Below are 18,403 nucleotides of genomic sequence, written 5' to 3'. Positions count from 1 at the left end.
TAAAATATTACCATGGCAACTAAAACTTACCATTAAGCAAAGCCTGCATGGTATAGTCAAAAAACAAGGTACAGTTGTAGCAAAAAAAAAACCGGACCGACCCTTGTAGCTGATTTCATAGCCTTGTTCACTCCAGAGCACGATAGACTGGTAACTAAGACTTTCGTGGTTCGAATCCTGCCTGGAAAGGAAACTTTTTTTTTTGTTCCTTATTCACATTTATTTCCAATACTTTTCGATTGCCGGTAAAATTCATGTTCTGGGAACAATAAGTTAATTAAGTAGTAAAATATCGCTGCAATCGAAAAGTATTGGGAATAAATTTGAATAAGGAACAAAAGAAAGTTTCCTTCCCAGGCAGGATTCGAACCACGAAAGTCTTAGTTACCAGTCTATCGTGCTCTGGAGTGAACAAGGCTCTGAAATCAGCTACAAGAGTCGGTCCGGTTTTTTTGCCACTAGTGTATAACAAAAATGTAAGGAAAAAGTTTTTGATGTCACTATACATAATAATTATAGTATCAGTATTAACATTCTGCTTTCCTATAGGTATTTGTCTGAGCATTAAATAACCTAACTATAGATTCACATGCTGTTGCCTTTTGATAGACATTATGACTTAAGCCATCAGTTTTTTTCTAGCACATTATTATGGTGATTCACTATCTCAACTAGCTTGACTGTATCTTCTATCTTATAGTTTTGATTTCTAATTCTTTTTGATTCATATTCATTTCTTTATAATAAACTTCGTAGACAAAATACTCGTAGTAATAAAATGTTCAGAAATATAAAAAACTGGTATTGTAAATGCACTTTATAAACAGAACACCATCTAAAGTATTGCCAACCTCTGTTCCAATTCTGCTAACTATGGAGCAGATAACCTTGGAATGAACGAACATCATACAACACGAAGCTCCATTTATTTTATAGTTACAGAATTCCACGAATAACTATTCCAAGATTTATTCCGCGATCGTACAACTGGGTATTTATTAATGTTTTATTTTTGTCCTAGTGATTGTTATATTTGTTGCTGGATGAGAGGTTCGCATGTTAAAATCCAGCTTATGTGACGAACTTGTCAACAAGTATCTTGCTCCAAATTACTGTTCTGTGTGGACATTAACTTGCCCAAATTTTGAGGCAAGACAAGTAATAAGCAAGTAAATTGACAAGTAATCAAGCAGATCAAGTGAATACAAACTAGTTCTATTTCTCATGTAGCTTGCGTCCCCACTGTGAATCCCTACTTGGCTGTTTGCATTAGTAGTGACCACGTGTTTGAATATTTCGAGGGCCCTTGTATTGTTTACATAGCCTATAATAATATAGTGTGTGATTTTGAATACATATTATTTCACATTTCCCTAAGCAGCAATGGCGTTTTAATATAAGGCATATACATGTTCTTTTTTAACCCTTAAATTCGCAAAGTATCCTATAGGATGCAACAGGTTAATAGACTATATGCTATAATTTTAATAGAAAAATATAAAAAAATTGGTAGGAAAATTAAAATTTCACAATACTATAATATTGCACAACATATAAAATATGGACATTGCGATAGTTGTTTTCTTTACAGTCCGACACGGTTTAATAAAATAGTGTGAAAAATGAAGTTTTGCAATATTTAAGGGTAAACTACAGCTTTTTCCGATGCAATTTATCCTTTATTAAAATATGAAACTCTCTATAATTAAATTAATTTAGGCCTAATAAACAAATAAAAATTGATTTCTTGCCTTTAAGGTAAATAATATTACACAGTTCAGGAATTAATTTAGAGAGTGAAGCTTTTAAAGTCCGCAAAATATTTTGGAGATATGTATTATTATTATATTAAATATAAATGATACTCGGGAGGAAATTAAACACAGAATAAATATGGGAAATGCCTGTTATTATTCGGTTGAGAAGCTTTTATCATCCAGTCTGCTGTCGAAAAATCTGAAAGTTAGGATTTATAAAACAGTTATATTACCGGTTGTTCTGTATGGTTGTGAAACTTGGACTCTCACTTTGAGAGAGGAACATAGGTTAAGGGTGTTTGAGAATAAGGTTCTTAGGAAAATATTTGGGGCTAAGAGGGATGAAGTTACAGGAGAATGGAGAAAGTTACACAACACAGAACTGCACGCATTGTATTCTTCACCTGACATAATTAGGAACATTAAATCCAGACGTTTGAGATGGGCAGGGCATGTAGCACGTATGGGCGAATTCAGAAATGCATATAGAGTGTTAGTTGGGAGGCCGGAGGGAAAAAGACATTTAGGGAGGCCGAGACGTAGATTGGAAGATAATATTAAAATAGATTTGAGGGAGGTGGGATATGATAGAGAATGGATTAATCTTGCTCAGGATAGGGACCTATGGCGGGCTTATGTGAGGGCGGCAATGAACCTCCGGGTTCCTTAAAAGCCAGTAAGTAAGTAAGTAAGTAATAAGTAAGTATTATTATATTCAGATACTGAATATAACAGTGCAATTACCAGTTTAATTCTCGAAAGTATAGCGTCTTTCATTATTATACAAGGTGTATATTTTTTACTTGGTTACTTAACGACGCTGTATCAACTACTGGGTTACTTAGTATCGATGGAAATTATGATAGCGAGATAGTATTTGGAGAGATGAGGCAGAGGATTGCCATAGATTACCTCACATTCTTCTTACGGTTGGGGAAAACCTCAGATAAACCCAACCAGGTAATCAGCCCAAATGGCAATCGAACCCACGCCCGAGCGCAACTGCGAATCACCAGGCTTAAATAACTGACATATGATGTTTTTGTGTAACTGTCAAGGCTTTCCCAGAAAACATAATGTGTTTTGTGAGTCTAACTTTTTTGAAAATAAGAATAGTCATCATTCACTTTCCCTGATACATACGCTGAATCAAGTCGTTTGTTACTCTGTTGTGTTTCTGTTGAGTATTGGTATGTGTTGGACGCAAGGTCATTGACAGTGGCATTCACGTTCTGCCGAAATGTAAACATATTGTGAATTTATTTCAACTCAACAATAGGATTTTATTCTTCCAACAATAATTCCTTTCTACAATTCGCCTTAAACGCTCTCGTCAACAATTGGATTTTCACTCAACACAGTATTCGTTATAGCACTCCACCGACGACAATGACAATTTACTTGGACTATTACAAACAACAATGAACTGTTAATCTTAACTAATATTTACAAAGCACTATTTACAAATCAGAACTATCAGTTCTCAGTTCACAGTTCTTCTAGCTCAGTCACTCGAGTTCACCGTATCTCGAACCACAGACCTTCAGAGACAGTTCACTGTACTCGAACTCAGGTCCCTCCAACTGCGGTCCACTGCACTCGAACTCAGGTCCCTCCAACTGCGGTCCACTACACTCGAACTCAGGCCTTCGGATGCTGGCACAGTTGCGGACGCACACTCAAGTCGAACTCCGGTACACAAGACTGGCTAGCTTGCTCTGTTCACTGGCTTACTCACTGAACTAATCATGAATGCCACACACACTCCTTCGCGTCCGTAATTTATAACCGCAGCAACGTAACCGAGAAACTTCGAATTCGCGATTTTTCCACTTCGACGGGCTTCTGGAAGAGTCGGGAAGGTCAGTTCCCCCTACACTCCGTAAGCAGCAGCTGCGGCCGCAGCCTCCCCTCGCGCGTAGGCCCTTTCCCCTCTCTTCTCTCCACCGCGCGCCGTCCCACAGTGCTCCGTGGAGCCGTGTCGGCTCACGCGCGATCTGCTCTCTTGCGGGACGCTGGTCGTGAGTTCGAATCTCACGTCGCTGTCACAATATATTAGACTACTATCACTCTTAAGGGTATATGTAGGTGAATATTTTTGAAAAAAATATATATATTAAAAAATTACGTAGAGTTTTCTGAATTCAGTGATGTCATATATAGTCAGTTTATTTATTTATTATATTTAAATGGACATGTTATAAGACAATACAGGTCAGCTAGAACATTCATTTTTAACTTTAAATTAAATTTCTCAAAAGTTGCAATTTTTCCACACATATTATTTCATAACTCCACAACCATTAGAGACAGAATGCTAAAATTTTGCACACTGATTTCACATCTATTTATGCAAAAAGTAGACTACAATAATGTCCATATCTTTGAAAAAAAATATGGTCACAAAACATAATGTAAATTTTAGTATATTTTATATATTTTGCAATCATGAATATGGGCAAATTGAAAATTAATGATACATTTTACGATCTCGAATACTGTGAAAAGAATTGTGACAAACCAGAGTTTTGAACTGAAATCGAGTAAAGTCAAGTGAATCAAGGTGCAATCAAACGGAGATGCAATGAAAGTGAAAATGTGCGTGCGTCAAGGCAGCACGCTAGGAAGAAAGAAAAAAATACAAACGACACAAAACTTCAATAACAGTGAAACAAGAGATGTACAATGTTGGTACCTGACGCCTACTTTGAAAACGAAACAGCTGATCAGAACAAACCAAGAAGAAAACCAAAACGTGAGGCAGATAGGAAATATTAATTACGAAGGATTATGGAAACAGCTGGAAGTGCCTGAGGCCAGGAGCATAGACAAGACTAACGGAGGAAATGAAAGAGAAGAAATGATAAGAACGAACAAAAGAACGAAGCTACTACCAGATATTAGTGATTCTGAGTATAGAATAGATAGGGCTTTTGAAAGTTTATTAAATGGCGAAACGGAGGGCATAATAGTGAAGAGGGTGAAATTACAAGAATAGTGCTAAAAAGTGAGTGCAAAAAAGTCAAGGGTGGAAAAAGTGATAGAATAGGAATAGAGAAGAAAGTGTTAAGTGTAAGAAGATAGTGTAAGAGTGCAGTAAGATAGATATATAAACAATGAATAAAAGAATATTAAAGTGAAAGAACATCTGAACAAATGTGAAGTGGAGGAGAAAGAAATTGGAAGTGTAATTAAGTGAATCAGATATTTCATGTTTTTCAATGTTGTGGGTTGGGAGTAGTATCAGGGGTACTATAACTGTAGGAGTATTATAGAAATAAATTTTTGGAAAGAATAAAAGAGGATATTTAGGAGTGAAGTAAAGATAAAAAGATAAATACGTAAATAAATAGAGGCTAGGATAGTAGGGAAATAATAAGTGATGTGTTGTAAAATGTTGAAAAGGGAAATGTTGATAAATAATCATTTTGAAGAAAATAGCAGGAAAATAATGATTAAGAGTAAGCAGATTTGAGACTGGAGAATAGAATAAATAAGTATATATAGGCCTAGATATGAGAGAGAATAGAAGAGGATAGATATGGAAGGATAGGTAGCAATTCAGTTGAAACAGAAAAATAGGAAGTAATCAAGAAATAATTGGCAAATGAATATATTACTAGAAAAGGGTGATATATATTAAAGGGATGGTGGATCGAAAAGCAGAATTGTGAAGGTCCACTATAACTATAAATTGTAAAATTGGCTGACAAATAAATATCAAATAACATAGCATATAGGATACAAAAAATTAATTGTATTAAAATTAATAACTGTACATGTCTGAGAGTAGTCCACTTTTTAGAAATAACTGCTTATTACATGCAGTAAAAGAATTAAAGATGTCAGAGAAGCCCTAACAATGTTATGGTTACCAAATGATATAACTGCATACTTTTTTTCATACTCTGAAAAAAAAAAACTGGCTTTTAAAAATTTATTATTAGTAACTTTCTTATACTTTTATCAACTACTGAAGTTCTAAGAAGTCTTGTTATGGTACCTTGTAATTCTTGTCCACTTGTTAGTTCATTTTATTGCAAAATTTAAAAAATGTAGAGCCTGCATTTTCTGATATTATTTGTGGTCGTTCACGTACATATATTCTTTAAAAAAAGGTATTTTACAAATTAAAAATACAGTAATTATAAGAAATAATTCAATTTCACTGGACATTTTTTTTACTAGACCGATATGTACTATCTGTATAATTTGGTAGTGTACATCGTTTGTATCCTGTATCTTATCTCTTCGTGTTATTCTCTATTAAATCATGTGAAGTGTCAAAACGTTAAGAAACATTTTTAAACAAGCCCTGTACTTAGCCGAATATTCTGGACGCATTATTTTAAAAGCAATACTGAGCATCATGTGTACCTTTTATTATCAACTATTTTCTCACCCATAATTTCTTTTCTGCTCCCAGTTTCCTCTTTAAGTATCTTTGCAAGCTGTGCACGCAATAATCTTGGCACATTTTTAATTACTCTCTTATATTTTTGGGCACATTGTACTAACTTGGACTCCTACTTGAAATTTCATTTGTTTGTAATGTGGACATACTTGCTTCCCTACTTCCTAGTTCACGATATAAAGCAAGCTGCTTGTTTACTTGTCCCTGCAAACCAGCCTCAAATGGCGACAAAACATCAGCGTGGCCTTCTCCAGGAGGGATGTAAAATTGGGAGGCCAGTGTCATGGAGTTAAGATACACAAAAGAACCCTGTCCATGACAGAGGGCTCCAGGCAAATTTATCGGTCATTTCTTGCTCACGTAGAATTTTGAATAACCCTTACAGTTCAAATATTGTTAAATAAATTGTTATTATGGTTAGACTATTTCTCTTCTTGTTCTCTTTAGTTAGGGTAAGAGCCTTCCAGCGTTGAAAAGTCCATCTTTTCCTATGGCGGCTTTCCTTTTTTACTAGATGCTGTGTTTTATATTCACATCCTCACTTGTTTTCAGTGATTTAGTCCTTCAAGAAATAAAGTAAAACTAGGTAGAGAAAATAAGTGACATAGACGAGTAAGCAATTGAGTAATGAATATTTCTAGACCATTAAGATAAACTACACTGTGTCCGAAATGAAACCTACCAATAAGATACTAAATAATTTATTCCTTAATTATGACACACAAAACAATTAGGAGAAAATATTAATAAACTCCAATAGGAAGCAGACAACTAGACTACGTGACTGAATACATCTACCTCGGCCAACTAATGTCCTTTCACAACGGACGACAGAACGAGAGTCAAAGAAGAATCGGAAATGTATGGAAGAGATTTTGGAGCCTCAGTTTCATTCTGACAGACAAGACATAAAATTTAAAATTAAGAAGTGGAGTCATGAACAGCTGCATCCTTCCAGTTCTCCTATACGGAGCACAGACATGGTCTCTAACGGAAAGAGAGCGGGACATACTGAGAAAGTGCCAACGGAAAATGGAGAGGAGGATGCTGAACATCACACTCAGACACAGACTACGTAACGAAGACATAAGGAGCCAAACACACCTCAAAGACGCAGCAGAGACGGCCGACAAGCTGAAGAAGAAATGGGCAGGACACGTGATGCGACTCATCCCGAACCGGTGGACACACATACTTAGGACATGGGACCCAAGGATTGGCAAACGCAACGCTGGAAGACAGAAGACAAGATGGGCAGACGAACTTAGTGCAAGATTCGGCCATCTATGGTCAAGAACAGCGAAAGAACGACAACAATGGAAACTAATCACAAAGTGACTTTCAACCTAAACAGTGACTAGTGAACAGTGGACCCTTCAGATATGACATTACAAAAGTGACCATCATTCCCGGAGTGGCTAACCGGGAACTGTTTGACAAGCCACCCTGCATAGTCAGGAGGCCCTTGCCCTTCATGGGATTTCGTGGCTAATTCTAATTAATAAACTCAACAAGTTTATGTCACCATCAGTAAATCTCAACAGTCCCCCTCTAGTAGCACGACACACATCTAACCTGTATTCAATCTCTCTCTAGGTATTGTGTAACATCTGCGGAGTTACAGATCTTACTGTGTCGATAATCCTTTGACGTAACACTTGAAGGTGTTGTAGACACGGTCTTTCACGAATCCCCAAAGAAATAAGTCCAATTGTGTGAGATCAGAAGATCGTAGGGGCCATGCAATAGAACCACCATGACCAATTCATCGTTCCGGGAAATGATTGTGTAAATTTTCAACGACTGGTCCCCAATAATGAGGGGGAGCTCCGTCTTGCTGGAAGGTGAACCTCTCTGGAATCTGAGGTAGCGCAAAATTTTCAAGCATATCGAGATATACCGCACCATTCACTGTGTTCTCTATGAAGAAAAAAGGTCCGATCTCTTCTAAACTGGTTAATCCACAACAAACATTTAACTCTGGAGAGTTACGTTCATGTTTAAAAATAACACGAGGATTCTCAGAACCCCAGATCCAGCAATTGTGGCAATTAACATAGACACACATGTGAAACCATGTCGCTGATAGTCTCCATTTTCTAGCAAATGTTTGTGAGGTTGAACAATGGTGTGCCTATCAGGAGCTGCACGGCCATATTTTTCACGAAATCTCCGCTGAACTGTAACTCTGCTAACCAGTAACAGCACTGCACTTTTTCTTGCGGTGTGAATGGAACCATTTTTGTAAAACAATCTGTGTATACAAAACAATAGGAATAACAGGTTCGCCAATTCCACGACATAAAAACTTGTTGAGTTTCTCTACATTTTAATGCAAGCTGACCGTATTAACTTTTATGGATGTCTAGTTAGTTCATTTCTTTATCGGTAAGCTTCATTTCGGACACGGTGTATAATGTTTAATGTAAAAGTCAGTGTAATATTGTAAGCAAGGCATTAAGAAAATGTTTACTTTATAATATGTCCTTTAATTTTAAAGAATTAGAAAAAATAATTCTTTAGTTCTGTATACTCGAATACTGTTCTTCAGTACAGAGTTCTTTCAGACAAATTTTCTCATCACATTATCTCAAATATAACGTTTTAAAGATTGAATTCATCTACATCAGGTATGGAGGAGGACCTTAGCCGTTTGATATCATGCAACTGGTTACTCCAACCATCGTGTCATTCAGCCATAAGCTCTGTGCACATGGCCGATATACGTGTACTGGAGATGAACAACGATCGAGAAAACGAAACTAACAGCACCCGCAAAGCCGAAAACCCGCACGACAATGTTGTATTACGTCGCGTCCTTGACATAAAGACTGTAAGTGTTTCGAGACTCGATATTGACCATCTCCTGAAGTTCCGAAGTCAGCAGTTGTTTATACCTGACTGAACTTTTATCTATTTTGGCAAGTCAAGTAGCCTATTTGAAACATCTCTACCTTTTAGTGTATAATAATCCGTTCTCCAGTCTTTATTTAATTACTAGGCTCTTATTAAAAGGCTAGGAATTTTCTTTTCGTATGTTTAAGATCAAGTGTGCAATCTCAAGTAAAAAGATATTAATGTCATGTTTTATGTTTCTTAGAAATACAAATTTGTTTGAGATTTTTTTTTATTTATATAATCATAGGTCAGATCATATAATAGAACCAGAACATTTTGATAACTAAGATACTCTTCTGTTTTGTCTTTTTGTCTCATTTAAACATTTGTTATTTATTTCAATGATGTATGTTATTCAATGTCACGAAATCTTTCCACGCCGACCAAACGCTATTTCGAGAATGACGAGCGAGACTTGAAACGGAGCGAGAATGACGAGCCGAGACTCGAAAGGCAAATGCAGCGAACACAGCGAGCGAGAGCGGCAGTTAGTTTTGTTCATCTCTAACGTGTACCTATCTCAACATGAGAAGAAATCACGGATGTACTGAAAATCCCTTAACTGAATTCGTGCTAGGATTTTCAGGCGCATTAGATCAAATATCGCAAAATAAAATAATGGAAGTAGGACACCAATACAATGTTTCATTATGCTATGCATGTCGGAATATACGTCGTTGGGAAACCAGGCCCTTCCGAAGTACCGCAGCTTTGTGGTCTGGAGCACGTCGGTGCAGATTGTGGCTCGTTTTTCGCAGTACGTGGCTGTGAAGACGTAGACATGATACAGTCGGTAAACAATTGATAAATCGTGTTGACGTAGTTCTCGCTTTCTCATATTGTAATAGTAGCCTTGCATTTCGTCACAGGAACAAAATTGTATGGCACCACAAATTTTGTAGCGACATCCTCCAAGTCAGCCTACATTCATCGGTAAAGTTGAGAGGCGTAGCACACAAACCACACGATGAATGAATGAACGAACGAATGAATTAATGAATGAATAAATCCCTCTTTGTCCCAGAAAAGATCTAGGCCCTTCTAATAAAGGGGAAACGTCACTTATATAACTCACGTAGTGAGATACTCCACGTAAGCGAGATGATTGTACAGGATATTTGAGTTTAAATACTAGTTCAGATAGCAAATTTCACAGTTTTTGTCACTTTTTAGTTTGTGTCCTAGTTCCTTCTATGCACTTCTGTACCGGGCGACACTAGACTAGTGAGCTCCTACCAGACTAGACGGCATTTCGGAAGGCGGTCGGCTGCTATATGCGCCGTAGCATTTCTGGTATGTGACATCACAAGCTTGTACAGTAGAACCAATCGAATCAGTCTGTAACAAGTACTTCCCGAGTTTGTTTGTTCACGTGTGAGTGTTTCAATACACTGAATAAGTAAAACTAACATTTACTGTATGCGTGCGAGTGTGTGTGTGTACGTGCGTGTGTGTGTGTGTGTATGTGTGAGATAAATGGAGGAAGAGACTGTAAAAAGACTAGTATTGCATAGGCAGGCGCGGAAAATAATGTTTAAGATGTATAATTATTTTAAAAACGTTGACGAGCAGAACGCTGCCGGCCATCTTGATGGTGGCTGCAACGTTGCCAACGCGCAAAAAACGACTGCAGAAGCATGTGGTGTGGGATTGAGAACCGTGCAAAGAATATTGTTAGTGAAGGAAAGAGGGTTTGTTTGATGTCATGCTTACAGTAATCAACGGCTAAGATCATTATTGTATTTTAATAATTCAAATTCTCCCCTGCGCTATTTGTATTGCACGTGCCCGTGAAGTACGATGTGGCAATGTTGTACCACAGTCTAGTATATACAGTCACGAAGCTTGAGTTGTTTAGGTTGCTAGGAACAATAGACTGTGCGGGTACTATTTCACATTGTCTGTAATGAGGCGTTAGTAGCGATCCTAATGGTTAGCAACTATCTATGAATGCATATTTACTACGTATTGAGCTTCGTGACTATATACTAGACTGTGATTGTACGCTACCTTGCTCTCTCTATCTGTCTCTCGACGCAAACGCTAGCAGACTACCGCCTTCCGAATTGCCGTAGACTCTAGTTCAGCGTTGTCAGACACAGCCTAAACGGAGCGGAGCGCTCCACTATAACTCGTTGCGTGCTCCGGTGCTTCCACAGACATAAGCAAGTTCACGCTCCGACTGGACGTCTCTAGCACCACAACCGGTTTCGGAGCTTACAACTCTGACACTAATGCTCTACTTGCTTGAAGAAGTCTGCCTATCTTCGTGGGCTGCCTTGGATCCTCTCATCTATGTAGGGGTTCCACATGGTGGTTGACTGTGCCCAACTGCCGTGTTGTCTTGCCATGTCATCCTCCCACTCTATGGTTGCAGTATTTTGCCCGATGTACTCTTCAAGTGTGATTTCCTGGAGCTTCTTATGGAGATCCTCCCTCTCAGAGTTATGTTTAATCTCTTCCTTTCCATTCTCCTCTGGCATGCTTCCATGTTTTTCCAATCGGACATGTGTTACTTTCCGTACTTCGCTTTACCTATGTACTATTTGTAGGGTCACTATGAAACCAGCACTGTGACCAACTAGATCTAGTCCACACCTGTGGAGTAACGGTCAGCGCGTCTGGCCGCGAAATCAGGTGGCCCGGGTTCGAATCCCGGTAGGGACAAGTTACCTGGTTGAGGTTTTTTCCAGGGTTTTCCCTCAACCCAATATGAGAAAATGCTGGGTAACTTTCGGTGTTGGACCCCGGACTCATTTCACCGGCATTATCACCTTCATTTCATTCAGACGCTAAATAACTCAATAAAATAATAAATAAATAAAAACTAGATCTATTACGTTTATCCTCCAAAAAACGCTTTTTCAAATTTACAAGCATTACAGCGTAGAATTTCCGTGTTCAAATCCCGTACAATTGAAATAGAATTTGTAATGAATTAAGACAGTGTTACGGTAGGATTTCCCTTCTTCTGTCAGCTCAACTATTCAAAGTCACTGGAGCAGAACTCAACGGGAAACAACTGGATTGTATCATATTCTCAGGAGTCGTAGGTCTACTTCACGGGATCCTGTGGCTGACTTTCTACAGAGCAAATAAGAACAGAAATCCCTATAGTAGAGACCGACAAATGAGTCATGGCTATGACATAACGAAGGTGTGTTGATGCACATATATCTTATAATTAGAAGCAAAACATGCTATAGTTACTGCATATACCACACTTCTATATTTTAAAGAAAGTACACTATTACAAATGCTTATAAACTCGAAATAGTACATTATGCAACGAGCCTATAATGATAGTAATTAAGAAGCGAGTATGGATGTTTATGAAACGAGCGCAAGCGAGTTTCATCATTTTCATACGAGCTTCTTAATTACCATTATAGGTGAGTTTCATACGAATTTTTATGCTCGACCATATTTCTAACTTGAAATTATTCAGATGTATACATTTTATTTGTATCTGACAAGATCGGAAGTGACCTTGTTCTAGGTCGTGAATTGTGAGGTGTGCGCAGACGCAAAAGTATTGATTTTTTCCGAGGAACAATAGTGTCATTGACCTTGATGTAATCCCGTTAAACTTGATATAACCTTGATTATTGAATTCGACATTGAAAAACGAGATGACAAATTGAATTTATTTGAATATTATTTACAATTAACGCTAATTATTATAGTAACAGAACATAACCTTCTGCGACAGTATTGGATTTCCAGCCTCCGTGACTTTTCGCTAATTCTCCTTCGATTGCATATCCGAGAATAATAGATACTTGAGGTTTTATAACGGTAGAAAGCTGACTTGTCATTGGCTGAACACCTGTGCTTTAATGAGTAGGTGTACTTTAACGACATGCATTAAAGGACTGGTACCAGTTGTATAATTACTACATTTCGGCATGGTCGAGCATAAAAGTGTTTTCGTTATCTTGTACGAGTACATCTATTCCTTCAATGGACTTACATTGTTATGTTAGAAAACTCATACGAGAAAAACTTATTGCAATTTCGATAATTTTACCTAAAAGTGAAGATTTATTATACCCCAAACCCATAGGTCGAGAAATAGAAGGAGGCGTGGGGGGGGGCAATTAAAGTGGTACAGGTTACACACTCTCTCTCTCTCTATCTCTCTCTAACATTAGATATGAAGAAAGCATAACTATGAGGAGTTACAATAGATTTCTTTGTAAATTAATATAGAAATCAATCTTTAAGTAAGCGTTGTGATTCATTATGCGATTTGTCTTTTTATAGTGTGGAAAAAAAGAACTGGGACAAGCCTGGAACATTTTATAGGAATCTATAGGCCTACATAGAGAGTCAATTCAGTTCACTTCATGTGACAATGAGTTCGCGTGATTTCCGTTCCTTTTTTAAAAGTATAGAACGAAGTGGAAGTAAACATATTCGTAATAATGAATCTGCTAATAGTAGGACAATGATACTCTATATGTATTGGTGCATCTATTAGTGCAGGTCAAATGGCGAAGTGGACAAATATGAATCATTCTACAGTAGCGGTTTCCAATTATTTTCGTACCGGTACCTCTTAACTAGGCTTTTACTGGAACTGTACCTCTGTTTCCCCCACACCACTTACATAAGGTGTAATAAAATTATTTCTTATATCTAGTTTACTATTTCTGAGTTTAAAAATATAGAAACGAATTCGGCTGAAAGCGATATTTATTTTATGCTCGACCATGCCGAAATGTAGTAATTATACACCTGGTAGCAGACCTTTAATGCATGTCATTAAAGTACACCTATTCATTAAAGTTCAGGTTTTCGATTATTCTCGGATATGAAGGGTACACGGGAAAAACGATCAAGGTCCATCAAAAATCGAAAATGAGTTAATAATGCTATCTTATAGTGGAAATGAAGTACTATCATGTGGTCTAGTTAGTAATAAGAAATCATCGTTCTTGACATTCCATTACGTCAATTTCTGTTAAATACACACATAAAAAAGTATTAAGTGCTTAAACTTTAAAATTCGTTTTTCTCGAAACTTTCTAAAATGGACCTTGATCGTTATTCCCGTGTACCCTTCATATGCAATCGAAAGACGAGGGAAACGTCACGGAAGCTGGAAATCCAATACTGTCGCAGAAGGTTATGTTCTGTTACTATAATAATTAGCGTTAATTGTAAATAATATTCAAATAAATTCAATATGTCATTTCGTTTTTCAATTCTAAATCAATTTCCAGGTTATATCAAAATTAGTTCATGTTATCCTCTACATTACCTCAAGGTCAATGACATTATTATTCCTCGGAAAAAATCAGTACTTTCGCGTCTGCGCACATCTCATAATCCACGAGCATGCACAAGGTCACATCCGATCTTCAGTCAGATACAAATAAAATGAATACTTCTGAATAATTTCAAGTTAGAAATATGGTCGAGCATAAAAAGTCGTATGAAACAGTTTAATGAAAACTGCTAAGATTTTAAACTGTTAAATACGAGAAAAATTCGTGTTAGGAGTTTTCATTAAACTGATGTTGAATATGACCACAAAGTCTTTTAATATGCGCTCCTGCATATATGACTTGTCTCGTCTCAAATGCAGGTAGTAAGGCCGTAAAAAGCATTACGAGAGGGGTTCGGCCGGCGCCGTGGATCGTGTCCCGGCATGGCTCAGTTGGAAAGAGCGCTCAGCGCGCAGAGCTGAGAGGTCCTGGGTTCGATTCCCGGTGCCGGTACGAATTTTTCTCGTATTTAACAGTAATAATTACCAAGTATCTTTGGCGTACCCACTGATTCTGTACTATAGTACAGAGCTCACTGGGCGTACCCCAAGTTGGAAATCGTTATTCTACAGAATCGATGATGGCACAGTTTTCTTGTTCATTCAAGGGTATCAGGATCTCATTAAGAAAAATCGACAATATTTATTTAATAATAATAGAATAAATGCGCACAAGTCATGCATAAGGATGTTGAGCTACATAAGATACAGATTGAACTTAGCACTCTGTTGCTCACATTGTTTGTTCTCAATGTTCTACCGAGGATTTCCATCTAACTGTTCACCTTGTTCATTTTTCACAGAATTCTACCAGGTGTTCCACGAACTCGGGAATAACTGTGTGTGTGAACTATGCGAGCAACCGTGTGACCGATACCACGTAACCAAGTGCAAGAACCGAACGAAATCCCTGGTAGACAATATTTATTTGAAACGATTGGTATTTTGCTAGACAAGGTATATACTGTAGGTTTCAAAGAGTATTCATTCACTTCAGACGTACCGTGTTCCTGGCAGACACGCCGGGGCCGATAGCTCTTTGCAGATGGTGTCTCTGTTCAGCAGACAGGCGCGGATGTTCCGCGGGCGAGTCCCTCACAAGGAGCCACCAGCCCAGGGCCCACAACAGCGTCAAAGCAGCCAACAGGTAACAGAGAGAGTCACGGCCCATGGCCAGCACCAGGGGTGTCCCTAACAATCCAGCTGTTGCATGTCCTACTGAAACAGCTGCAACAAAGTGAAACGGTCTATCAGTACCCGAATAACACAACCTAATACTGTAATAAAATTGTTGTACACATAATTGGTCAACTGTCCGAAGACAGGTCTGGACCTTACAAGTGATACCAACAAGATACCGCTTATGAGGCAACTAAACCAAGAGGTAATGGGGTATGGTGGCCAGTTTCTTTCCCCTCCATTGCATACATTGCCGACTATGGTCCATCCCAGAATCTGTGGAGTAACTTCGCGCATATGTGGGCGAAATCTTTCTATGCCGGAGTGTATTGCGGGTAGCATCAGCTCGAGTCCGCTAAGGGATAAGATGCTCCTGGTAGAAGGTAGAGTAGAGTTCAGATAGAAATTATCCCCTCCTGCAAACGATTGTTCGCTTCGTTCAAGCAAAGCCTTCCCCCAGAGCAGTTATTGGCCTAGTCCTCCCACATACCACTTGCGCAGAGGTCTTGTTTCTTCTTTCTACTCCACACATTCCTGGGACGGGCCATAGGCCTAGTTACATATTACACTAATCAGCAGGACGCGGATTTTGATGACATGTCTTTTTTTTTCTTTATATCCTTTGCAACGCCCGTAAACATTTGTCCTGGATACGAACTGCTGGTTGCAGAAATGTAGAGTTTCTATGTCATCTTTGGTCATTTTTCACTGTTTAAATCTTTTAGGTCATCCAGTATCTATTTACGTCCAACAGTTGGAAATTTAAGAATGTATATATGCAATTTGTCATGAGTAGGCCTAGTTATTAATTTTTAGATGTTATTTTATTGCAATTTATTCAATTAAATTTATTATGTACCGAATCCCCCTTGAGCACTAGAACACACTCTTATAGGGGAGTGTTACAATATTGTTAATTTACAATTTCTTTGTATTGTATTTTTAAACTTTGAGAGAATTTTTTGGTCATTTTTTAAATTTTAAGTTGATGTGTTAGTCATTTAGGTTCAAGACTTCAATGACGAACTAAAATTTCCTAATATAGGAAAGCTCTCAAAATTAGTGCCGACACTGCCCCATTCAAATGCGGAATCTGAAAAGATTTTCTATAGTAGATAGATAGTAAGTGATGTCAAAAGAAAGAAGAGAAACGGAATAGGAGATGAAGCTCTCGGCTGAGTTGTTGTATGCTCTGACTTTCAAACAAAGGAATTCAACTGCAGCTCGTTTGAAGTCACCAACATCCATTTTAGCCTCCGTCATTGTGATACACTATGCTAGATATGGAGGAGGTTTGACGACTGATATTTTCATTCCCCTCTTTTATTCTAGTTAAACGTTAAATTAACATTTAATTCTAGCCTAATTAATTATTGATTGTAGCTCATTACTAAAAGAAAGTGTTTAGAATTGAACGAGTTAAATTGGCTGCTTATCTATGCGGATGACGTGAATATGTTAGGAGAAAATCCACACACTATTAGGGAAAACACGGATATTTTACTTGAAGCAAGTAAAGAGATAGGTTTGGAAGTAAATCCCGAAAATACAAAGTATATGATTATGTCTCGTGACCGCAATATTGTACGAAATGGAAATATAAAAATTGGAAATTTATCCTTCGAAGAGGTAGAAAATTCAAATATGTTGGAAGAACAGTATCAAATATAAGTGACACTCGGGAGGAAATTAAACGCAGAATAAATATGAGAAATGCCTGTTATTATTCGGTTGAGAAGCTTTTGTCATCCAGTCTGCTCTCAATAAAGCTGAAAGTTAGAATTTATAAAACAGTTATATTACCAGTTGTTTTTTTATTGTTGTGAAACTTGGACTCTCACTTTGAAAGAGAAACATACTGTAGGTTAAGGTTATTCGAGAATAAGGTGGTTAGAAAAATATTTGGGCCTAAGAGGGATAAGTTACAGGAGAATGGAGAAAGTTACACAACGCAGAACTGCACGCATTGTATCCTTCACCTGACATAATTAGGAGCATTAAATCCGAACGTTTGAGATGGGCAGGGCATGTAGCACATATGGGCGAATTCAGAAATGCATAAATAGTGTTAGTTGGGAGGCCGCAGAGAAAAAGACCTTTGGGGAGGTCGAGACGTAGATGGGAGGATAATATTAAAGTGGATTTCAGGGAGGTGGGTTGTGATTGTAGAGAGTGGATTAATCTTGCTCAGGATAGGAACCGATGGCGGGCTTATGTGAGGGCGGCAATGAACACCCAGGTTCCTTAAAAGCCATATAAGTAAGTAAGTTATACTGTTGTGGGAAAATTTGTATTTGTATTGGAAATTTTATACTTTTATATGAGAATACCAATGTATAACAATCTCCTCGCCGACCACTGCCAGTCGTTCACGTTCCAGAATCTTTGGATGTACACTGTCATCTATTGCAATGGAGAGGAAAGTTGTAAATTTAAGGTAGGGTTTTTACTAGCCTACTCATGTATAGGATTGTTTATTTTTAGGTTTTTTTCAGCATTTTAGGTCATTTTCTAACATTTTTTGGTAATTTTATAGGTAATTTCTAGGATTTTTAGGTCGTCAAAATCCGTGCCCTGCTAATCAGACTAAAGTTATATTAGGTGTTTATTTTAATGTTAGTGACAAAGTCTTGCTCTGAATCGGCGTCTACAGAGTCTCTCTACTTGCTCCTGTATATCGCAATGACGGTTACAGACAACGGAAATGACGCCTGGGATATGCATCTGCTGTCAATTCGCACAAAACGGTTCTCCACTTTCTTATCAAGTCACAGACATGTTCGCAAATCTGTGGGGCGCCAGCAAGTCTCCGTGTCGTCGCCACATCCGTCAGTACTGTCGACCCCACCCATATCACGACCCAAAGGCGGAAGAACAGTTCCA

The 18,403-nt window shown here is 37.9% G+C and overlaps 1 protein-coding gene across 6 annotated transcripts in view; it reads right to left on the bottom strand.

The window, feature by feature from the left end:
- Positions 1-18,403, bottom strand: part of LOC138716301 (uncharacterized transporter slc-17.2-like) — a 341,565-nt gene that overhangs the window by 233,601 nt on the left and 89,561 nt on the right. For all 6 annotated transcript variants that reach the window (XM_069849236.1, XM_069849237.1, XM_069849233.1 and 3 more), the window contains one exon: positions 15,345-15,568. In XM_069849236.1, coding sequence (XP_069705337.1) covers positions 15,345-15,568 — 224 coding nt within the window. The remainder of the gene's footprint in view (positions 1-15,344; positions 15,569-18,403) is intronic.

The sequence above is a fragment of the Periplaneta americana genome, chromosome 16 (assembly GCF_040183065.1).
Source record: "Periplaneta americana isolate PAMFEO1 chromosome 16, P.americana_PAMFEO1_priV1, whole genome shotgun sequence".
Classification (NCBI taxonomy): domain Eukaryota; kingdom Metazoa; phylum Arthropoda; class Insecta; order Blattodea; family Blattidae; genus Periplaneta; species Periplaneta americana.
The sequence above is the reverse complement of the archived record's forward strand: the minus strand, read 5'-3'. Positions and strand labels throughout refer to the sequence as shown.